Source organism: Fimicolochytrium jonesii (assembly GCF_025526975.1).
Source record: "Fimicolochytrium jonesii strain JEL569 chromosome Unknown EV422scaffold_21, whole genome shotgun sequence".
NCBI classification, from domain to species: Eukaryota; Fungi; Chytridiomycota; class Chytridiomycetes; order Spizellomycetales; family Powellomycetaceae; genus Fimicolochytrium; species Fimicolochytrium jonesii.
The window spans coordinates 460,355-482,834 of record NW_026515688.1 but is presented as its reverse complement, the minus strand read 5'-3'; the positions used below and the strand labels follow the sequence as shown (position 1 = coordinate 482,834).

General features: G+C 53.1%; 10 protein-coding genes across 10 annotated transcripts; 6 read left to right on the top strand and 4 right to left on the bottom strand.

The window, feature by feature from the left end:
* The first annotated feature begins 734 nt into the window (after window positions 1–734).
* Window positions 735–2,613, top strand: EV422DRAFT_537710 (Mur ligase). Its single transcript, XM_053070933.1, has 2 exons — window positions 735–870; window positions 1,100–2,613. The coding sequence occupies exon 2, from the start codon at window positions 1,159–1,161 to the stop codon at window positions 2,566–2,568; it is 1,410 nt and encodes a 469-aa protein (XP_052923580.1). The 5' UTR covers window positions 735–870; window positions 1,100–1,158; the 3' UTR covers window positions 2,569–2,613.
* On the bottom strand, window positions 2,614–4,666 carry EV422DRAFT_537706 (RNA polymerase III subunit RPC82 helix-turn-helix domain-containing protein). The gene is made up of 5 exons (XM_053070932.1): window positions 4,445–4,666; window positions 4,111–4,359; window positions 3,185–4,045; window positions 3,034–3,117; window positions 2,614–2,977 (listed from the first exon to the last, which is right to left on the bottom strand). Exons 1-5 carry the CDS (start codon window positions 4,508–4,510, stop codon window positions 2,663–2,665), a joined length of 1,575 nt encoding a protein of 524 aa, XP_052923579.1. The 5' UTR covers window positions 4,511–4,666; the 3' UTR covers window positions 2,614–2,662.
* A 70-nt stretch (window positions 4,667–4,736) lies between these two features.
* On the top strand, window positions 4,737–5,828 carry EV422DRAFT_559589 (uncharacterized protein). The gene is made up of 2 exons (XM_053071938.1): window positions 4,737–5,135; window positions 5,200–5,828. Exons 1-2 carry the CDS (start codon window positions 4,850–4,852, stop codon window positions 5,706–5,708), a joined length of 795 nt encoding a protein of 264 aa, XP_052923578.1. The 5' UTR covers window positions 4,737–4,849; the 3' UTR covers window positions 5,709–5,828.
* Window positions 5,829–5,921: 93 nt separating this feature from the next.
* On the top strand, window positions 5,922–10,520 carry EV422DRAFT_175377 (uncharacterized protein). The gene is made up of 4 exons (XM_053065115.1): window positions 5,922–6,268; window positions 6,361–6,669; window positions 6,744–9,977; window positions 10,048–10,520. The coding sequence occupies exons 1-4, from the start codon at window positions 6,046–6,048 to the stop codon at window positions 10,221–10,223; spliced, it is 3,942 nt and encodes a 1,313-aa protein (XP_052923577.1). The 5' UTR covers window positions 5,922–6,045; the 3' UTR covers window positions 10,224–10,520.
* Window positions 10,521–10,593: 73 nt separating this feature from the next.
* On the bottom strand, window positions 10,594–10,934 carry EV422DRAFT_569666 (At2g23090 like protein; the record flags this gene model as incomplete). The annotated part of the gene is made up of 3 exons (XM_053072790.1): window positions 10,594–10,674; window positions 10,749–10,817; window positions 10,875–10,934. 3 exons carry the CDS (start codon window positions 10,932–10,934, stop codon window positions 10,594–10,596), a joined length of 210 nt encoding a protein of 69 aa, XP_052923576.1.
* Window positions 10,935–11,543: 609 nt separating this feature from the next.
* Window positions 11,544–13,546, top strand: EV422DRAFT_569665 (WD40-repeat-containing domain protein; the record flags this gene model as incomplete). The annotated part of the gene is made up of 10 exons (XM_053072789.1): window positions 11,544–11,621; window positions 11,701–11,869; window positions 11,961–12,022; window positions 12,091–12,204; window positions 12,269–12,449; window positions 12,520–12,628; window positions 12,692–12,846; window positions 12,909–12,950; window positions 13,014–13,136; window positions 13,197–13,546. The coding sequence occupies 10 exons, from the start codon at window positions 11,544–11,546 to the stop codon at window positions 13,544–13,546; spliced, it is 1,383 nt and encodes a 460-aa protein (XP_052923575.1).
* A 317-nt stretch (window positions 13,547–13,863) lies between these two features.
* EV422DRAFT_551230 (Mnt1 protein) lies at window positions 13,864–15,376 on the bottom strand (the record flags this gene model as incomplete). Its single annotated transcript, XM_053071821.1, has 2 exons — window positions 13,864–13,907; window positions 14,374–15,376. The coding sequence occupies 2 exons, from the start codon at window positions 15,374–15,376 to the stop codon at window positions 13,864–13,866; spliced, it is 1,047 nt and encodes a 348-aa protein (XP_052923574.1).
* A 635-nt stretch (window positions 15,377–16,011) lies between these two features.
* Window positions 16,012–19,147, top strand: EV422DRAFT_175063 (uncharacterized protein). The gene is made up of 11 exons (XM_053065112.1): window positions 16,012–16,194; window positions 16,262–16,392; window positions 16,457–16,556; window positions 16,625–16,758; window positions 16,820–17,001; window positions 17,071–17,252; window positions 17,317–17,534; window positions 17,588–17,895; window positions 17,964–18,640; window positions 18,706–18,790; window positions 18,859–19,147. Exons 2-11 carry the CDS (start codon window positions 16,320–16,322, stop codon window positions 18,952–18,954), a joined length of 2,055 nt encoding a protein of 684 aa, XP_052923573.1. The 5' UTR covers window positions 16,012–16,194; window positions 16,262–16,319; the 3' UTR covers window positions 18,955–19,147.
* Window positions 19,148–19,237: 90 nt separating this feature from the next.
* EV422DRAFT_498919 (uncharacterized protein) lies at window positions 19,238–19,765 on the bottom strand (the record flags this gene model as incomplete). Its single annotated transcript, XM_053068052.1, has 4 exons — window positions 19,238–19,325; window positions 19,392–19,465; window positions 19,521–19,588; window positions 19,645–19,765. The coding sequence occupies 4 exons, from the start codon at window positions 19,763–19,765 to the stop codon at window positions 19,238–19,240; spliced, it is 351 nt and encodes a 116-aa protein (XP_052923572.1).
* Window positions 19,766–20,438: 673 nt separating this feature from the next.
* On the top strand, window positions 20,439–22,333 carry EV422DRAFT_537677 (ribosomal protein L4 domain-containing protein). The gene is made up of 3 exons (XM_053070931.1): window positions 20,439–20,524; window positions 20,915–21,601; window positions 21,675–22,333. The coding sequence occupies exons 1-3, from the start codon at window positions 20,522–20,524 to the stop codon at window positions 22,125–22,127; spliced, it is 1,143 nt and encodes a 380-aa protein (XP_052923571.1). The 5' UTR covers window positions 20,439–20,521; the 3' UTR covers window positions 22,128–22,333.
* Window positions 22,334–22,480: the final 147 nt, after the last annotated feature.

The following is a 22,480-nucleotide window of genomic DNA, read 5'->3' as shown; positions in this document are numbered from 1 at the left end:
GCTATTCGCTTTACACTCTCAACGGACCCGAGCGTGTACGAGGTGCCTCTTTTCCTCACTTACTTTATCGTGCCCTGCGTGAAACGCGCGATCGCTGCCAAGATAACAGGGCACCCGCACGACCTCCCCTTCCCGACCTTCGCCGCGCAATGCCCTTGCAAAGATTGCCGCAAGTGCGTCGGTTCCATCTGGGACGTGGGTCGCCGTTCTCCCGGAGGCCAACGTTCTCACATCAGGCACCCCACGCACGTACGAGTCTTCTCCCGGCAGGAACGCACGCATTGTGAGATCTGCGGCGCTTCCTTGACTTACATGTCCAAGAACAACGGGAGCTGGCTTGCCGTTGCAGCTGGAAGCTTGGACGAACCGCAGCGCGTGGTCGCGCTGGTCGCGTCCATCCGTGTTCAGGGACAGGATGAGCTCAAGGGTTACATTCGTCCTGATGCCCATTTGCCATTTTTTGGAATGGCTGGGATCATGTTCAACGGGCCGAAGAATGCCTGATCAGTTTGACTGAAGGCCAAGTTTTTGTCTTTGAAGAGCCAAAGCAGAAGCAGTATAGTAGCAAAGGTCCTTTACGTCGATGTTCATCATCGCATTCATACAGAGCGCATGTTGCAATTCTCCTCGTTAGCCACTACAGTACGTTTTCAATGCTTTGCGAGATCCAAATATGGCCAGATGCAGCTGCAGCTGCTGCAGCTGTGCCATCGGCGTTAACTTACCCGAGCGCGTGAGGTGTCTTGCAAATTCCAGTACAGTACATATACAGTATTCGCGTTCTCAGGCTGCCCGATCTTCAGAATTCAAATTCAAAGCGGACCCCATCGCTCAAAGGGAGGGTGATACGTATCGCACACCACTTTAGAGGTGAGTTTGTCTCCCCGTCAGTGGTTGAGGAGCGGCGAAACTATCATAGTGAGGCGGAAGCCCCACATGTCTGCGTGTGAGGTCCACGCAGAGGACTTTGGTTCGCGGAACAGTTTTGTTCCACATAGGCCCGCAGCATCCAGCATCTCGAAACGAATCGCCTCGAGGCTTCTTAAGGAGACTTTTCTGCTTCTGCTGAGTTTTACTGACCCCTCTGTTCTGACTTTAGCTTTCCCAGAGCGGTGTCCGCCTAAACAGCGCACAAGTATAGCAGTCAAACGCTTCACCATGCCGCCATCCACAATCGTCCTCGGCCTCGAGCGCATCCACCGGCTGCTTTCCCTCCTCTCCCACCCAGAACGCAGCTACTCCGTAGTCCACGTCGGCGGGACGAACGGCAAAGGCACGGTCACCACCCTCATCGCCTCAGTGCTCAACGCAGCCGGGTACATTACAGGTCGCTTCAACTCTCCTCACTTGGCGTATCCTCACGATGGCGTTCGTATAAAGGAACGCGTTGTGGAACGGGAGACGTATGATGCTGCGTACAGTCGTGTGGCGGAGGTGGATGCGCGGAATGAAGTTGGGGCGAGTTTGTTTGAGTTGCAGACCGCGACGGCGTTGCTTTTGTTTCGGGATGGCGGGGTGGAGGTGGCTGTGGTCGAGGTTGGACTGGGAGGGCGGTTGGACGCTACGAACGTTTTTGACGAAACTGGAGGTGAAGAAGGGACTTCGATCGAACAAAAGACGATCGACGCTAAGGAAGGCGCAGGTATCTCATTGAGGGGCGAGCCGGCATTGGCCTGCGTGTTTACAGCCATCGGACTAGATCACACGGACATATTAGGGGACACGATCGAAAAGATAGCACGGGAGAAAGGCGGAATAATCAAACACGGCGTAGGCGGGGTCGTCATTGGGTCGCAGCCGGAAGCTGGAGGCGTAGCGAGTACTGTGTTGGCAGAGATTGCCAACGCGAGGGACGTACCGGTGCAATATGCTGATGACTCGGCAGTGATACGTCTTACTGGAGAAGGTGCGAAAGCTGGCGGCGAGAATATGGTGGAGTTCTCGTTCGGCGGAATCAAAGTGAAAACACACTTTCCGCTACTCGGCACGTTCCAATTGTCCAATCTGGCTACCGCCATCAAGACGTTGGAGGTGCTGCGGACGATGAAGTCAGCCTCGGGAGTAGTCATCAACATCAAAGATGATCATATTCGATCCGCCCTATCAAACGTCCGCTGGCCCGGTCGCTTAGAATGGCTGACGATCGAAGGCCGGGAGATTCTGGTGGATGGCGCTCACAATCCGCAAGCCGCGCGAGAGCTGGCACTCTTTGTAAACTCGCAACGGGAATTACGCCGAGGACGCCCACGTGTCACATGGATTGTGGGCTTCACGCAGGGCAAAGATTTTATTAACGTGCTACGTGAGGTGTTAAAGCCTGGAGATGTGCTCTATGCTTCAGAGTTCTCGAAGGTGGAAGGGATGCCCTGGGTGCGCTGTGCGCCCTCTTCAGTTTTGCAGGAGGCTGTGGCAAAAGCGTTTCCGGACGTGGATTGCAGGGCGGCCACGAGCCGTGTGCATGAGTGTTTGTCACTTTTGCGGGATGAGGAGGCAGGTGATATAGTTGTAGTTTGCGGATCACTGTACTTAGTAGCAGATCTGTATAGGCATAATAAGCTGCCCCTGTAGACCGCCAACTGTGTAGAATGGATTGTGCATAATGAATAGAACCACATTGCCGTACTTGCGTGGATTTTGATATACATGTATGTACATGTTGCCTTCAGAATTCCTCTAACACCATCAACAGCCGCGACAGTCTCGATTCTGTCATCACCAGTTGACTCACTACCCTGTTCAGGTGATCTACGTTGATGAGTTCAGCCTCGCTCAACTGAGCCTCCCCAGAAACGATATCCGAGCGTTCCATCTTCTGAATGAGAAGCGCCCGAGCATCCCTCTCTTTCTCCCTCCTCTCCTTCACATTCCACAGCGTGCGATACGTGTTCTGCTGCAGGATCCTGGTGCTTTTTGGTATGGAGACATACCAAAGGAAGAATGTGCGTGCTGCGGAATGGTCGACGGTCTTCGGAACGTCCTATTCGCAGAGTATGAGTATAGACGAGGATAATGGAGACGGTAGACATTCCTTACCTGAATGAAGGCAAGGCCGGCGTTCATGAGAGCGTATAGACAATGACGAGCCATCTTGAGCGGGATGAGGGCCATCTTTGAAACCTGGAGGCCCACGCGAACGTTTAGCTATTGCTTCATGATCGAAGGTCAAGATAAATCATGGGCATGCCTGAGTCTCGTTTAACTTGTTCATAGCTAGGAGAATGCGCCAGACCCTCTTCGCTGTATCCCCAAACTTCTCCTGTACAATCGACTCCATGCAGCGCGATCGCAACTCTATGCCCGCTTGTTTCAGGTTCACGGTGTACTGCCCCCCACCTCCTTCAGACGCTTTCTTGATGAGTTGAGTGTCATCCTGCGTCAGCGCATCGAGGTATTCCCTCGTAGCACTTGCACCGCTACGGCCATCGACAAGCAGCGGTATGGAAGGATCGAGAAGCGAAGACAGCATGATCTGACTAACTGGCTCCGACTTCTCCTCTTCTCTGCACTGTCGCATCTTGTTCTCTGATGCAGTCAAGAGCTTCTTGACGACCTCGCCCGCCCCTTTATTCATCCGTCGTTCGACGAGCAGAGCGATTTCCTCGTTCCGTAGGAATACATGCAGCTTGTCCAGATTTGCGCGATAGTACTTGGTATCCTTCTCCTCGCTTTTCTCATCTTTCGCCAATCGCTTATTGGCGACCTCATCCAGGTCCAAAACCACCTTCCGCTTCGATCCCGTTTCTACTTTGTCGTCGTATTGCGCATCCCGCTTGAGGGCCAGTTCTTTCCGCAGCTTTGTCATTTCCGTTGCGGTCAGAGGGAGGCCACCACGTCGTGCGACTTCTTGTGCTTCTTCCGTCATCCGCCTATCATCGATTGATAGACTACCTTCCGGTGTGCATGCGACCAACACGCGCATGTCCGTCAATTTACTGAATGCTTCGGCAAGCTGGTCATGCGAGACGCCTGGTGCTCTCGCTTTGTCTATCAGATGATCATAGTTTGCCCGGCCGTGCCATAATGTCTCGCAGAGCATTCTCTCGGCCTGTGCAGGATGTCGGCAGGTAAGCAAACATGGTGGAACACATAGGGTGGTTTCACCGTACGTACGTCTTCTCCACAGCGTTTCCTGACAATCTGCAGATAGATTGGAATCCTGTCTCTCACAATGATGCTGCGGGCTTCTGCTTGGTAATACACCACCATCCGTGCGCCCTCCGGTGTCTCGGCATAGGTAACTATGCCATGTTGTATGAGCACAAACAGTGCCTCTCGGACTTTCGACGCTGGCAGCTCGGTTCTGCGAATGAGGATAGACAAGGGACTTCGGCCCCGCTCAAGAAGAGCATAACCTACTTTCTGAGTGGGGTGAAGAGTTCTTTCAATAAAAGGACTTGCATACAAAGCGAAAGAAAAGAGTGGGGGTGCTGGTTAAACGTCCCACCTCCACTATGGGCCCAAAATGCTCCTTCAAGATGGCTCTGCACAGACGAAGTTTCGCTGCTGGCATTGTGGCTTTGTAGGCTGAATATGACTAGGACAACAGCTGCTCTGCTTCTGGGAATATGCCACAGTCACGACGACCAACTGCACGTCCTAGTGGGTATTCCTGGTGGGTTGCTCCCGCATCCCGCAAAGTGCAAACCGAACCAGGCCAAATTCGAACTCGACTCCCAGCTGTGGCTTGTGCGCTCAACTTGAACGCGTTCGCGCTTGGCTCCACTCCGAATCCTGTCCAAACGTATTCCCAACGACGACTTCCGCTAATCCTCTGCCAACCCCCAACCGGCAGAATACCCCAGCACATATCTAGAGTCTGTCAACTTTGCTACCTGACTAGTTGCATACCATGTCATATCACCACCAACCAGCCGAGCCAGCCAACAAGTGGACGTCGGCCGCCGCTCAGGCAGCAGAGGGAAACTACCACCACAATGGGCCGCTGACCACAGGGTACCGTTCCTGGGAAACTGTCGACGAAGAAGCTGAGGACTATGACTCCACCGAGTGGCTTGACAGGAAGACGAAGAAGGTCCAGAACGACTCGCTCATGAGCACACGACGTGCTGTAGAAAGACTGAACGAGTCAGATATTATTGCAAGAGAGAACATGGTCAAGCTCAGTGGCCAGTCTGGTAAGCAAATACTGCGGTACTCTCATTTGCATTGGTGTTTTTAACCTTGCCCTCCCGTTCACAGAACAACTCTACAAAGCCGAAGGCCGCGTGGAGAGCGCCACATCTCACGTCAAAGTATCATCCGCTAAAGCGGACCACCTGAAGTCGCTAAATCGTTTCTTCATGATGCCATCCTTTGGGTCTGGCAAAGCCAAAAAGCGGGAAGCCCTCGCCAGGAAAGAAGCAGAAGAGCGGGCCGCAAATGAAGACGAACGATTGCGAGGGGATCGGGAGCGCTCAAAACGTTTGGGAAAGATGGAACAGTTGCAAGATCATCAGAGCTACCGCGGTAGCTCCAAAGGGACATACACGACCGCACAAGACATTGAGAGGGACGAAGTCGAAGAGGAGATTGATGGGAATCTAGATCAATTGTCATCTGGGCTTTCGAGGTTGAAGATGATTGGGCAGCTGATGAACGAGGAATTGAGTGCACAGCGAGGTCAGGTGGATCGGATTCTGGACAAGTCCAACGTTGCGCAGGAGCGTCTGAACGTCACCACCCACAAGGTGCAGAGATTGTTGGATTAGGCTGATGAAGGGGGTGCTGCGATACCTGTGAGACATACGCCTGCAGTCATTGTTGTAGTACGCCGTTTTTGGAATGTGTATACTGTATGTAGAAAATGCAATACTATAGTCATATGAGATGAGAAGATCTACAGTAAGAGCGTTCACACGGCGCGAAAGAACGCCGCGCCGAGTTGACGCGTGCTGTCAGAGTTTCGCCGTCAACTGGTTTCTCCCCCGCCCTGCAAGTTCCTGCCTTGGTTTTCCTTCCAGGTTTCGCGGTTTCAGCCCGGGAATCCCACGACTACTTCACACACCCGTCGACAGAGTCGCTAGTTGGCATATATACCCTCAAAATATGAACGCCTTCAGGAAGCTCTTGAAGATCTCAGGGCTAGCCCCCCTCGATAGCGACGACGAAGAGGACCAGAAAACCGAGGCTGTCGAAAACCTGGTGGGGTGGAAGCCAGACCACGATGACCTCGCAGACTATCAGAGTGACAGCGAAAGGGAGGGAGAGGGCAAGCGACGGTTGAGAGGTAAGGAGGCGAGCTTTGGGGTGCCATATGTAGCGCACGAAGGTACACTGCGACTTCATGACGGGCTGTCTTTGGCAGCTGTCAGTTTGAGCGGTGCTCAGACAGTACTATTCTGACCGTCTCCTTTAAAACAGTAGAGCAACCCGAAGTGATAAGGCGAGACTATCTTGAGGAATCGAAATCGACCCAGATGACAGTCACTTCGGCTGCCCGGACTCCGAGTGTTTTGGGAGTACGCACGGCCACAGGAACGCCGAGTGTCTTGGGCATAGAGGATCGAATTGAGCTTCATCGAGCCGCTACGGTACAACGTCATCAGGAGCCACAAATCGCGAAACCGGTATGGCTTGCACCCTATGCCTCTTCTCCGCCAAGGGCGGTACACGATCCCTTTGGCCGAGAGTTCAATGTCAGCGTCTCGCAGATACCGTCGGACCATGCAGGTTGGTAGTAGTGAAGTTTCTCTTGCGAGATATAGTGCATATGGCTCAAGGTTTTCATTCAAATACTGTTATAGTCGCTTCGCACAGTCCGCCGACGCCAGTGGCTCGGTCAAAGCCTTACGTGAGTCCTTCCCACCCGACCACGGGCTATGCACACCGGAGATCCTCGCCCTCGCCAAGTCCCGACAGTGCATCCGACTCGTTTATGGCGCGCCCGCGCGATGTTCGTGCAGTGCTTCAGAGACCCCAGCCAGAGCCGATCCTTGTCGAAGACTTCGAAGATGATAGAGTGAAGTCGGGTGCGCGGATCCTTCCTACGTCTTATGAGCCGGCCCACGACCGACAAAAGGTCTCTGCGTCCGCAAGGGGGGCTCCGACGACAGTCTCGCCCAGGAGAACCCATGGCAATGAACGCTACGCAAGGCCGTCCACTCCACTGTATCCAGCGAAGGAGGAACCGGCGTCGCCCACGGCCCAGGCGCGACTTTCACGGTACCTGCAGGATAAAGAAATGGAGTCACAAATCAGCCAGGCAACCGCCCGGAGCTATCGGCAGGATGAACTAGACTCACTGATCAACCAGGCCTCACCTCCGCGCTATCAACAGGAAGAACCACGGCGACGAGACAGCCTAGCGATGAGTTCCAGCTATCGACAGGACGAATCACGTCGACGAGAGAGTGATGCTATGAGCTCCAGCTATCGACAGCACGAAGTCAGGGAGTACGCTCCGCGCGTCCAGCGCAACGACGAATACGACGCGACTAACAGCAGGGCGCCGATTCCGCGCTACGACCTGACTGAAGAGCGGAGCTCGCCAAACAGCAGGGCACCGGCTCCGCGTTCTCAACTGGATGAACATGAGCCTTTGCCAGGCGACAAAGTTCCCGTTTCGCGCCTCCGGCAGAATGAAGAGCGGAGCTCGCGCAACAGCAACGTAGGTCCGCGGCCCCGACATGGTGAAGCAGGGCCTTACCGGCGGAGTGATGGAAGGAAGACGCCAGGCAGCAAGGTATCACCGCGGCGCCAACCGGGCAAACAAGAGCGCTCCCAGTGGAATGGAGGACGGAGCACGCCAAACCGCAAAGGGCCCGCTCCGCGCCCTCGACCGGATGAACAAGATCGGTCTCCGCGGACCGAAGGACGGGGCACACCTAACAGCAAAGCACAAAACCCGCGCCCTCAGCGGGTTGAACAAGAGCGCTTGCCAGAGAGGAAAGCGTCGACTCCGCGCTCTCACAGAGATGACGATCTTCATTTCAGTGAACCCGCGACTCCGAGGTTCGATGCCGATGAAGAAGTCCGCTCGTCAAACAGTAAGCCTCTGACGCCCAGCTCGCGTGAAGAACTACGGTCGACTCCCGTCTTCGTCAAAGGATACGGGTCGTCGAACAGCAGGCCACCGACCCCGAGCTCTCGTCAGGACCTCCCGCCGACTGCGGTCTTCCATAGAGAACACGCGTCGTCAAACAACAGGCCGCCTACCGCGTCTCTCCAGAGAAACGAAGAAGTGCGCACTTCGAACAGCAAGCCCCCGACTCCGGTTTTCGATAGAGATGCAGAATTTCGATCGCCCAACAGCAGGCCACCCTCCCCGGCTTTTCAGAGAAACGAAGAACTTCGCTTGGCAACAAACACCAAGCCTACAACTCCGAATTACCGAAAAGATGATCAACTACGCGCGAACAGCGACCTAGCGACTCCGAATACGCCTAGAAATGAGCATCCCGGCTCGCGAGCCAACAAAGTAGCTCCCCGTTTCCAGGAGCTGGATGAAAAAATGCGCTCGTTGAGTGACATCGAGGCAGCTCCGAGCTACCGGAGAAACGAGGATCTGCACCCTCCGGCAAACAGCAGGTCTTCGACTGTGAACCTCCAAAATGATGTTGAATCGGGACCAAACAGCAAACTCTCCACACCAAGCTTGCCCAGAAACGAGGATCTCCGTTCACAAGCAATTGAGCTGGCTCCCAGCTTCCAGGAGGATGAAGAATTGCGCTTGTCACATGGCATCGAGGCAGCTCCGAGCTTCCAAGGGAACGCAGACTTGGATCCACCGCCCGTTGATCTGCCTGTGCGTTACCTCAAGGACAACGAGCTTCCCTCGTCAGCCCGCGAGCCGTCCACTCCACGCTTCCAAGAAAACAAATACCCCCGCCCACCACCACCGCCACCACCAGGTCCACCACCACCATTAAGCCTCGAACAGGCTGCACGCTCTATGAGAAACAGATTCGTGAGGAACGAGGAGCAGCGTTCGCCGAGCAGCAAGATTTCGACCCCGAGCATTCAGAGAAACGAAGATCTACGTTCGTCAGCCAGCAAGCCTTCCACCCCGCTCTTACAGGGAAACAAAAATTCGCGCCCACTACCACCACCACCACCAAGTCCACCACCACCACACGTTGCGCGCGCTATGGGAAACGAGTTCGTGAGGAACGAGGAGCATCGCTCGCCTAATAGCAAGATATCAACGCCGAGCATCCAGAGAAACGAAGATGTGACTTCATCAGCTAGCAAACTGGTTGCGCGCTTAAGCAAGGTGCCGACTCCGAGCCCCCAAAGTGATCACGAGCCGCGTCCGTCAAAGAGCAAAACGTCGACTGGCTCTCAGAGACATGAAGAGCAGCACTCACTAAACAGAAGGCCGGAAGCTATGAGCTACCGGATTAACCATGTTGCTCTAAGCTCGCCAAGCCTGAAGGCGCCAGCTCCGCGCTCCCAGAGAAATGAGGATCAGCCCTCGTCCACAAGTGAGACGCCGGTGTTCCTTTCCAAGGAAGCGGTTCCTTTCTGGACCAACCGACAGGGCAATGGTCATCACAATGTTCGCCAAGAGGTCCGATCGCCAACGAAACCCTATGATGAGCCGTCCCGGTCGAAAGGGAAAGGCAAGGCGCCTGCTTATCTATTGGATGAAGAAAGTCCATCAGGCAGCAGGTCCTCTAGTCGAGGTGCACAGAGTCGTTTTCGAGCTGAGGTTGGATCTTCGCGGCCGCCATCGCCTGGCTTGGAGCCGAATCTGCAACGCACGGCAAGGAAGCCTGCGGCGTTCGTCGACAATCAGTCACAGGGCTACAATAGAGCCGGGAGCATCAACGGGCCCGCATCGAACAGGCAACCTCGACTCGACCAGGAGGAGGCGTTTGCTCGCACGCAAACCGAAAAGTCTCTGTACAGCCAAGTGGTCAACCGTCCGTACCCCAACTGGAAGCATCCCGCCGCGCTTCCGAACAAACGTACGCGGTCGGGTGATGATTACCAACATGGCGGGAATCGACGGGTTCGTTTGAATTTCGATGGGCGAGGTATGAGCAGCTCACATGTATTGGCGTCTGTGCAGACTATCGGAATGCTGACAGGTTTCGTGTTTCACAGAGGTTGTCACGTTGGAAGACCTCGTCGCATCGGCAGCTGAATCGGACAGGATTCCATCCACTATTGAAGACTTTGCCATCGACGGGAAGCGGTATCAGGTTCTCGACAATCCACTCTGGCATCAACGTAGTCGTAATGAAAGGAATGAACGAGGAGCGAGTCGGCGAAATCGCTGAGATCCCCAAGACATGATGTAAATAATGAGAACACTCTCACCTGTTGCGTGTGGAAGAACAAGGAAATGTGAATAGCTTTGAATGAGGAAAGGGATGCAAGAATCACCTTTTTTGTCGCCGTCAGATTTTGTTTCGCCCGGAATCTTTTCTACATTACTGTCGCCTCTTATCAAAAATAATACACTGGTACACCGCCCGAATTAGACACCATGAAACAATTTGCACTGTGCTTCAGATCCCGAGTGATGAACGGTATGCTATTGAGCGATCGAATAATGATATACGGCTAGGTACAAATAGTTGTGAAGTGGTGATTACGAATCACTGTGGTGTATGTATCGGAAAGTCTGATGTTCGGCTGAAGTGTCGTCTAAGCCGTTGGGACGAATGTTGGAAAACATGTCTTGAAGTCTTTGCCAGCATGCTTGTTTGTGACGTGCTCTTCCAGTGCCTGAATGAAGAAGGGAGGTTACTTCCTCACTCAACTTCTATACGGTAGCTTGGCAGCGCTAGAGTTGAGCTAACCTTTTGCCTAATTGTCATAAGGAACGTCTGCCTGCATACGGAGCACATTGTGTTTTTCGCCGCCTCGTTCTATAACAGTAAATCAGCAACATGCGAGTTGGAACGTGAGGCCAACCCCGTACCCACCACTTTCAGTTGACTCTTGGCGGTCAACCCAGCCCTGGCGGCGTTCTTCTCCCGCTTCATAGCGGCTTTTTGTGCCTGTATATATGTACAAAGTGCGGAAGGAGTTAGTTGAATACCGGCAGGAACACACATTCCGAAACCGGAAAGGAAGAGCTCTAGAGACATGACACCGAGGAACAACGTACGTTTCCTCCACCCATCGTTGATAGTTGGCTGTAGTGAGAGTGTCGTTAGCGGGGGTTTGGGAGCTTGGAGGCGGAGGTTGTTTTTTCTGGGATAGAAAGCTGAGCTGTCACCGAGATTTGCGCCCGTCGCGCTTTCCCAAGAGGGGTTCATGTTCAGAATCCTTTCTCGTCGCGGAAGGCCCTGTCAAATGCTCCTTCAACGCCATCACCATAATAATGCAAGTACGGTAGGGCGGCGGTCAGAATAGCATAGGCAGTCTTACTCTGATTACAAGGCATTATTGGTCTTGGATGCTTTATCCTCCGTGAACGAGCTCCATTCTGTTCCAGGTATGGAATGTCAAACGACCAGGGTTACAGAAACGGAGTCGATAGATCTTGAACTCATTTGTATGGCCTGACAGGCAAAGGCAAAAAGGGCCACTTCTCTTTGAGGTATTCCTCTGCCGGGGAAAGAGCAGAACCCGGATAAGCCAGCGTCGGCATGGAGTCGGCTCAACTACAGGAGAAGGCCTCCAAAGAGAGCCGCCAGCTGAAGCAAAGAGTGGAAGTGCTGGAGAAGGTATTGTACCCATCCCTATGCCTTCCGTCGCAAAGGCGTTCCTTGAGCTCAACTATTCCTCGAACTTACCTTCCCGCAGGAAAACTTGGCGCTGAAGAAATCTCTATATGAGCTATCCACGCGTTTCAACCTCGTTGCACATAAAACGTCGCCGTTTTCGCTGGATTCATTGGAAGTCTATGATCCAGCATTCCAATCGGCATTAGATGCCACTAAGCCATCCACCGGGGATGATTCGGAGGTCTTCGGTAAGTAGGCAAACGATAGACCGGCTGCACCAAGGCATCTACTGCTCTTGTCGCCATGACGTCGGACATCTGACGGTTGATTTTCTGATAGGAGGCGTATCTCGGGATGGCAACAAAGAAGGCCGACAGTTTTACCTGAAGCATGATTTGAAGGTGTGGTGCCTCGAGAGAGGGAGAGTCCTTCCTTGTGGCCGTAATCTTACCGGCCGCGCATACGCCAGGGACACAAAGGGGCTGTTTATTCGGTACAATTTTCCCATTGTGGAAAGTTCGTCGCGTCTGGTTCCTTTGACAAGACTGTCAGGATATGGGATGCGTCCACGACGCAAAAAGAGGTGCGCGCCGCGAGAGGCTTCGCATCCACAATGATCAGGACTAACTCCAGAGCTTGATAACTAGATTCATGTCCTGCAAGGTCACACACTGAATGTCTCCGATCTGTCATGGTCGAAGGATTCGACAGAACTGTTATCGGGTGGATACGATCAGACATGCAAAGTATGGGACGTGAAGAATGGCAAGCTTGTTGGGTCCTATAATAGCGAGGGTTTCGTTCAGTGTGTCATGTTCAATCCACAAGGTGCGTACTGGTTCTGCATGAGGAATCCAAAGCGCGGACGCTGACATCGTAGTTGTCTTCATTCGTCCAGATCAAAACATATTCCTCAGTGGCACATCTCGAAATGCCCTGTGCATGGTTGATAGACGGCAGGGCGATAACGTGACGACTTGGGAGAACGATGCAATGGTTAACTCACTGTATGTTGATGCTCTTTCAACCTTGTCCTTAGTCCAGGACACATACTGACTTACCGCCACAAGATATGTATATCGCGATGCGACGTATGTGCTCTCCGGAGATGCTGCTGGACAGCTGAAGACGTGGGATGTACGGACAGGCAAATGCGTGCAAGTCATTGCAAATGAGCCTACGCGGAAACCGATTTCGCATGTGACAGTCTGCTATAACGACGGAGGTAGATATCAGGCTCGGTCCTTCTTTGCTAAGGCTTCTGTCTGATGATTTCGTGCTCCGTAGATGAAGAGCCCCATCACCTGGCGGTGAACTCATATGACAATGGTAAGCAGGCATAATTTTATCTGTTTATAGATGATCCACGCTGATGCTCGGATGTTCCTATAGTCATAAGAGTATACGACCGAGGGTATACACCTCCATCCAGTTCGTTGAGGTTGATGCATGCCTTGAAAGGGTACAAGAACAAGAACTGGCCAATCAAGAGTTCGTTGTTCCTGTTTAGAGAGAGTAAGTACCTTCGTACAACATGCGCCTTATGCCACGTGTTCTCATATCAGACTCTCTCAGCGAACCCCCTCCTCAAACGCGGTGACAGTCAAGAAGATATATTCTCGAAAACTGACGTTCGTGGCGCCCATCCGGACCCTGACCACCATCACCATCATGCCCGAGGAGACCCCTCCAATAGTTCATCTGGCGGGATGCTCCTCGCCACCGGTTCAGCCGACCCGTTCGTGTACGTTTACAACGTCGGCGGACCGGAGGGGACATCGGAACTGGTCCAAAGACTGTCTGGGCACACAGACAGGGTGTATGCGGTCGACTTCCACCCGACCGAGCCAATACTGGCTTCTTGCTCTGCGGACTTTTCGGTCAAGATTTGGTACAGTGGGAATGGCAAAAAGAAGAAGTCTTGAGGGAACTGGGCGTACCCGGTCTCAGAATCGGATCAAAAACATGTCCCTCAAACGGATGAAGCAACCGAAAAAGATGCTCCCTTCCAATGGCACTATTGTTGTGAAATGGCACAACCGTATACCAATCCAGGCCACGCGCGAGTGGCCGAGCCAAGGAACTTCTGCCTGGAACCGAGCAGATGCACACACTGCTACTCTTGCTAAGAAATACCACCCTTCGAAACCGCTTCCCATCGACGACCGCATTTTCAACACCTGGCTCACATCACTTTGAATGATTTGCTGTTTCGGTTCCATCCTGAATCGGCAGAAAAGGGTCAGCTGGGGCAGCATATATTATTTAGAAACACAAAGGACGTATCTCTGCCGGTAATAAATAGGAGACAGAAAGGAATATAGCCAGCGTGAGCGCACCGGCAAAGTGGCGAAAGATACCAGAAATTATGGTCTATGGCTATTACTATGCAATCCCCAAGCTCAGGCGAACAGCGACTGAAGGTGATCCTGCATCGCCAAATGCTACTACCTTACTACGCTACATCAATTTTCGGAAGTAGTGGATAAGCTGGGCACTCAACGGTTCGCATTCTCTCCTTTCTTCGCGTTCTCTTTCGCCGCTTTCATGCCTTTCTCTATTTTTTCGCGCTCCGCCGTTTCCTTCGCCTCCCTTTCAGCTTTCTCCTTGGCCCCCTTATCTGCTTTCTCTTTCGCTTCCTTCTCGACCTTTGCCCGAGCTTCGTTTTCTTCCTTCTCTTTCTGATCCTTTTTTCTTCGCTCTTGCTCGTTCACCTTCCGCTTCTCCTCCGCCGCCTTGTTCGCCTCCCCACCTCCAAACAAATCGAACCATTCCGGCGTACATGACCAATCCGTCATATCGAAATTTTTGAGCCCATTGCACTGGCACTTGTTGGCGAAAGCGGGTTGATCAATGGGGCAGTGATTGATTCCGGTGTGATCATATCCAATATTGTTGAAGAAGTGGATTTGGGAGGGTTTGAGGAGTAACGTCGCCCCAATGGAATGCACGGGAGCATCGCCCCATCGCTCGTAGAAAAAACCCCCGGCGTGGTCAAGATGTTCAAAGTAGCCTTCGTAGGCTTTTGAACGCCAAAGATGTAGACTGCCTATCTCGAAATTCGACCAGAAATGGCACAGATTGTAATCTTTTAAGTCTTTAGAAATCCATCGAACGGCATTGTCTTCGGTGCGGATATATGAAGGATTCTCCGTCATGAAGGCGCGGGTGGTCTCCCAGAGTGTTGGAATTGTTGCACGGAACTCAGTCAGCGACACTGTGAAACCGTAGAGCTTGTTGTTTTCCTGCATGAAGCGGAAAGGATCTTCATCGATGTCACAGTAAAAATGCACATCGGGTTCGACTCGCCAATAGTAGTCGTATTCGTCCAGCAATTCGTGCCGATAGAAGAATCCGGAGTTGTATCGGCACATGTGACGATATGCTTCGTGACCACCGTAAATGATCTTGGCTTCGTGCATGGCTTTGCGAGCAGCAGCAGCTCTCGTCTGGTTGATCCATGATGGATACGACCAGTGAACAACAGGGATCAGCCCGAACTTCATATCCGCCGACGGGTTGACGGCTTGGAGCTTATTTTTGAAGTTATCGTCGAAAGGCAGTTCATTCAAGAACACGTATGGGTACCGCCACCTTCCATTGAACCGCTTCTCCAGCTCCGTGATCGACTTTGCAGCACCGTCGGCGTCGGTATTTCGCGCGAGCATAACGATGACGCCCTTAACAAGCGGGGTGGGCGGTGTAAAAGACTGGTTGCGGATGGGAGCGACGCTGTCGACTGGGACTAAAGTCATGCCAGCCCTTTCGGCGAAATCGACATCGGCTCTCGTGTATGGAGTCTTCGGCTGATGTAACAGCCGATACCGACTAGCCTTTTCCTGCACGCCAGAGATGACTCCTTCCTTTTCACCGTTCGTTCCAGCCCCAGAGACTGGAGCTTTGGAGCCATCTCGGAAACCCGCTGCAGCGCCTGCCGCGGCGGCCTTGCCTGAATTCCATGCTTTAGACAACCTTGCCCGTGAGCTCGACGTGTCTCCTAGGGCCCCGTGCAGGAATAAGAAGGTCACAAAAAGCAGGGCAAACCCAGTAACGAGCCGGAGAGTTCGTCCCCGGGGTAATGTGATCATGGCGCGAGGGTGCCGCTCAGAAACTGCAGGAGGAGATTGCGGTGGTGGGCAGTGACGGCGTGAGCTGCAACTTGGAGAAGGTACATACACCCTGACCTACAGTACGTTCGTCGTACTCCCAATCAGCGAAATCCAACTGGTCTATCTCTGAAAAACAAGCACGGAAATCTACGGCAGTATGTGGTATCATTTCCCGACGGTGATGGCATCAGGCATCAGGACTGGCGATTCAAGAGAGTACCAAGAACCAGCGACCACGTTCCCGAAACCCGGTCACCGCGCGGCTTACGCGATGCTATTCTCCGACGAGGCGCTTTCCCCTTCCTGTCAACCACCGTTCGCTTAACGGACTGATGGCGCTTACGATATTGGTCATTTGCCTCCGTTTCTTGCAGCAGGCTTTTCTCGAGCCATATATTCTCGCTTTCCAGTCATCTCAACCTCATTCCGTCAATATACTGCCTATCCAATTAGAACGGCAGCCGGTGAGCTCCTTTTCACATCTGAAGGCGAGAATGTTTGTACGTTTGTTAACCCTCCTGCTGCTCGTAGCATTTATAGGATTTCTTCAGACCATCTGCTGTAAATCTTTCACCCAAGCATTTATAAGATGAGCCGAAGCCTAGCCATCCAGCGGGCGAGCTCGGTGGGAAACGCTGACAGCGACCTCAGCGAAGGCATGGGTACGCATGGCTCTGTTTAGTATTTACTGTTGGATCTATTCACTGATCTCTGCCGAAACCCCAGCGGAGCTTGAGCTACAAAAGCTGCAACGGCAATATAGAATAATGGAGGGCGACCGCAAAGCATACAGCGAGGAATCTCGGCTGCTCATTACCAAGCAGAGGTAGTTATGCCGTTTGCAGATCCTCCAAAAACAACATGCTATCTGATACATTTCTGCTGGAAACACAGGGGGAACATCGAAAAGCTAAAGCGAGAGAACCAGTACTTGGTCGATGAGTTGGCGCTTCTGCAGGAACGAACGAACGACCGTCGTCGATCAAGCGTGCAGTCGAAAAAGATCGAGGCGATGGCCGAGCAAGCTGGTGCGCGGTTCTTTATCTGTTTTTCGTTGTTTGAAAGGCGCTAATTTTGAAGCATCGGCAGATGTGTACAATCGCAAAATCCGTGCTATCCTTACGGACATATCAGAGCTGGACGAAGCGATTGCAAATATGGACAGAGACATTGACCAACAACGGGCACAATTGGGAGGCGTGAACGCCGCATATGAGAACAGTGAAGCTATCGGGAAGCAGATAAAGGTTCTAGAGAACCGACTTGACAAAGTGAGGAACCGACACTCAAACTCACGCGGGGGATGACGTTGCCATGCTGACTTGTGGGCGTAACTCTAGGCACTAGTGAAGTTCAACAAGTCCCTTGCGGTGAATAAGCGAATGCGGCAAACGATTGACAACTTGCGGCGAGAGCGGCTGGTGTTCGATAACATTTACAAAAAGTTCGAGCGAGAACTTGCCGAGCAGAAGAAACAGATGGCGGATATCATCGAGGCGAGCAACTCCGCCTATGAAGCACGGTAGGCGCTCAACCTTGAACTCACGGAGCCTCCCAGTCGACTTACGACGGGTGCCCTTTCTCAGAGATGAAGCGCAGGCACGAATCATCGCCCTTCGAGAGAAAGCGGACAAAGAGCATCAGGCATATATACAGGAGATCAAAGAGCTAGACCGGTCCCTGGAGCAGGACAGGCGGCTCAAGGACTTCATGGCAACCAAGGTGGCTGACCGACAGCCAGCGGACGGCTCTCTCGGGCACACGCATGGTACCGATGGCACCGGAAAGGACAAGAAAAAGAAAGGTGCGTAAACAAGTTTCAGAGTAAATCGGAAAAAATCATGCTCACATCCTCAGCAGACAAAGGAGCGACCAAGACTCGCTTCGGCTCCCAGGAAGCGCTCAACGACTCCTTGGAAACCTACAACGTCGCATTCGCCAAGATCCAGGTCGAGACCGGCGTTTCCTCTATCAAGGAACTAGTCCAACGAATGAAGGTGGTCGAGGACGAGAACTTCTCCTTGTTCAACTATGTGAACGAGGTGAACAACGGCATCGAGAGGCTTGTGGAGGAGATTGTGGAGATTCAGAAGAAGATCGATGCGCTGAAAGTGAAGAATGTTGAGGAGGAGGAACAGATGGCTGGGGAATTGAAGGGGCTGGAGGTGCGGCATGAATTGATCGCGCATTGATGTCTTAAACAGAAACTCACAACGCTGTGTGATACCTCTAGGTCCAACTGAATTCATGCACCGAGAAATACGAGACATACGAAAAGCAGTACTCCAATATGGTCGAGGTCATCACCGACCTGCGGAAGGGTGTCGAGCGATTGGTTACGTGCTTCGACAGCGTCCTTTTGCCAGTCACGCAGAAGAAGCTATCAGAAGAGCCCGCCGCGGACGAAAGACCTGCAGAAGGCGGGGCAGACACCGCAGAGGGAGGCGAGCAATTTGTTGAGGAGACTGCAAAGGGAGACGATGGCAATGTACCTTCCGACGGCACAAAAACACCCGCCCGTCGTGCCGCTGAAGAAGTGACGAGTGCACCCGCCGAACCCACCACACCCGTCCCCACCTCCGTATCCGACCACAACCTCCTCTATTTCCTCGGCCACATCGAGCAAAAGACGAACGAGCTGCTCAGCCTGCACTACCTAGTGAATGCGCCAAAGAAGAGCGGGTCGGCGGCCGCGCCGGACAGGGGTGTCAGCGCGGGAGTGGAGGGCGAGAGGGAGACGGCGTTGAGGCGAGACGGATCCGTGACGTTCTCTGCGCCGATGAGTGCTTCTGGACCAACCGGGTCGGCGGGTACGATGAGGGATGCGGTGACGCCGGTGGTGGGTGGTCTCTTGGGACATGGCCCGACTGCACCAATAGGCAATATCACGATCGTTCCGCCATCTACCGGGTAAGAGAGCTGTCTTGAGCGGCACACGTACCGTATAGAGATGATACTAACTTGGTTCTATACAGTGATGATCATGACGACGATCTGATTTCCGATGACGATGACCGACCGCTTACTCGAGAGGAGCTTGAGAAGAGGACATTACGCGGGGTAGGGCATCTGCGGGACTCGCACTGATTAAACGCATCCAGTTCTGATACTCTGATTTCCTTCTGCAGCTATCCAAGCGTGAAAAGCAGCAAGGAGTTGCAAAGGAAGGCGCCAGACACAAGAGGAAAGGCAACGTAAAACGAAGCGCTGTCGCTGCGGAATAAAGCGTCTCGCATTCCGTACCAGTATGTGGTACACTTTTGATTCGTGAGGGGTTGTATTTGCGGTACTTGTGGGTGGAGGTCGAGGTACACAATCAAGTACGCCGGCACAGTGCGACGGAGGGAATAAAAAATAAAAGACTGCTGGCTTTGTCTCAGAGCTGTTTTCGCCTTTCCGAGGCCATATCACCTTGATCTCCCTACGGCCTATATCTCCCTACATTTACGACATTGCATTTGATGCCGGCGCCTATGCGGGTTTCCCCTGCTGTCGCTGCTCATGCCACTACGCTGTCAGTCCCTGGAGTGTAACTAGTATCTTTCGACGACCTCCGGAATCCCTAGCTTCGGCCAACCAGATCCCTTGCCATGTACTGCCATGCATCTAATCAGAAACCCGTGCCTTCGCCTCTTCTAGGTAAACGATCACAGCTGCTTACCCAAGTGCCAGCTGCCCTTGTGAAATGGGGATATTGAGGGACACCCCGAACAACGACGATTTGACATGCCCTGGCTAGTTTCCCATTTAGTAAGTGACCCCCCACCGTCAGCTTCCACATCGACCTCACCATATCATCCGGCCCTTCCATTGTGTGAACATGATCTCGATCCACTGGCGCTAGCTTGTTGAGGGTGACTAAAAGCTGTGTCAATGTAGATGTTGCATTACAGCGCAAGCTTCCTCCGCATCACCTTCCATATCGCGGCGGACATCAGAGTCGGCGTTCTCATTAATGGTGAGTGCTGCCGACGTGTGCTGGACTGCGAATTGGCCGGTTTCGTCAGTTCTGTTGAAGTGAGTCCTGTCTCCCATGTATGAGGTACCCACGGAAAAAGTTGGCCATTCCGACTTTGATCGAATGGATTTCGGGGATCTATGGTACATATACTGAGTTTGACTAGTCCCGAGGCACCCAAGGCGGTCCCGTCTGACATGACATACATCTTCTTCTGAATCTTACCTCTCTATATGCGCGTTGCACGAAGAAGCGAGGACCGTTACGCGTCAAAACCGACTTCCACCTACGCAAAAGGTTGACGCCGTTCCCACCTTAGCAACTCAGTCCTGCACGATCATCTAGAGTCAGCCTCGTTCATCCCTCAAAATGCATCGCGCTCTATCTCAAGGCGCACTAAGCTTCGTACGTTATCAAATGGCATCTGGAAACGAGTCGTCAGTTTCGGGTGGCGGAGTACGAAAACGAAATTGTCACTTGAGACAAACCCTCTTTTTTTTGCTGGGAGTACGATCAGCTTCTGGAACCACCCGCTCTGTCCTGTAGTGAGTGGCATTGCGCCCTTCGGTTTGACCATTCAGAACTTCTGCGAGTGTGTTTGTTTGAGGACGACGAGACAAGTTGAGATTCAGACGCAGTGACTCGGTCCTCAGTGTGATGAGGGGCGCGTCCAACTGCAGAACACTCTGAACACTCGCTCCAAATGCAATGGTGATTATGTAAGCGAGATGGCCGCCGCGGCTCCCTGCACGCTTCCCATAACTCTCACTGGCCACTTGATTTGACATTCACCTAGTACGCAACTGGAACGTCTCGACAAACACCACTCGAAGATGGTAAATATCAACAGACACAGCACCGAGACGACGGAGGGAACGGCCGACGGAGGGCAGATCGTGGACGAAAGCTGCGATTCGGGGGGTACCGATGGATGGATGGATGGATGGATGGTTGAGTCGATGGATGGATGAATTGAAGTGGGCATGGGGTATGGCCGGGAATGGAGGTCGACAGGACTTATGGAGAATGAGAATGTCGTGACCACTAGGGGACGGGAATATGGAGGACTCCTGGCTGGGCCTTTGCTGGAGACGTGGGTGGGATTGTAGGAATGGACGAGTGATGATCACATGTGGACCGTGGGAACCGACGATGGTCGAATTGCGGTGCGACTGGGTTTGGCTCCTTTGCTAAAGCCATATCCTCGCTCTCCCTCTCTCTCGCAGTCCGCGGCCGCTCGTCCCGTAGTTTCGGTTTTCGCCCACGATGGCAACACTGTTGCCGGCACTGTGAAGTTGCCTGGTGTCTTCACGGCTCCCATCCGTGCGGATGTCGTCAGGATCACCCACACCAACATGAACAAGAACAAGCGTCAGGCTTACGCCGTCAGCGTCAAGGCTGGTCACCAAACCTCTGCTGAATCTTGGGGTACTGGTCGTGCCGTTGCTCGTATCCCCCGTGTCAGCGGTGGTGGTACACACCGTGCCGGTCAGGCCGCTTTCGGTAACATGTGCCGTGGTGGTCGTATGTTCGCGCCTACCAAGACCTGGAGGAAGTGGCACGTCAAGACCAACCAGAACCAGAAGCGTTACGCTACCGCGTCCGCCATCGCTGCTTCTGCTCTTCCCAGCTTGGTCCTTGCCCGTGGTCACAAAATCGAGAAGGTCAACGAGGTCCCCCTTGTTATCAACAACGCCGTTGAGTCCATCAAGAAGACTAAGGAGGCCGTCGCTATCCTCAAGGCTGTCCAGGCCTACACCGATGTCGAGAAGGTCATCAACTCCAAGAAGCTCCGTGCTGGCGTTGGAAAGATGAGGAACCGTCGCCACAGGCAAAGGCGTGGCCCCCTGGTTATCTACAACCAGGATGCCGGTATCGTCAAGGCTTTCCGCAACATCCCTGGTGTGGAACTCGTAAGTTTTTCAACCGGATACTTGTGTCATATGGAGAATTTGATGGTGAAAACTGACACTCATTACTTTCCAGGCCAGCGTCGACTCCCTCAACCTTCTCCAGCTCGCTCCCGGTGGTCACGTTGGTCGTTTCGTCATCTGGACTCAGGCTGCTTTCGAGAAGCTCGACGCTCTTTTCGGCGACTCCACCAAGGCCTCGGAGTTGAAGAAGAACTACAACCTCCCCTTCCCCGTCATCTCCCAACCCGACCTTCCCCGTATCATCAACTCCGATGAAATCCAAGCCGTCGTCCGCGTTGCTGGTGCCCCCACGCAGAAGCGTCCTTTCGCTCAGCGTAAGAACCCTCTCCGCAACACCGGTGTTCTGATCCGCCTGAACCCCTACGCTCAGACTCTCCGCCGTCGTGAGTTGCTGGCTGAGGAGGCACGGAAGGAGGGCAAGAAGGGTCGTGACGCCAAGGTTGCCGCCAAGCGTGGTCTTAACAAGGAGTACAAGGCCGCTCTCTTGAGCCACGATACCGCTTAGATTGTAATACTCTGAATTTGGAATACAATCTGTTCTCTGCGTAATGTATATATATTCATGCTCCCATTGTCGCATCGGCGGGGATTGACACTGGCGGAAAGAACTAGCAGGATAAGATTTGCATCGGTTTTCAGGTACCGGACAGGTCCAAACGGAAAAGGGGTAGAGGAATATGAAGACCGTTGCACATAGCGAGTCGAACCTGGTCAAGACAACCCAAAAGTTTATGAGCGGGGGTGTGTGTCGTGTCCTGTCGTCGGTGATGGTCTATGTGCACGGCGGGTGGCAAACTTGTCAGTTGCATGTCCGCTGACTTTGTGTAAGACTCACTCGACGCATGCGCGTCTTCGAAA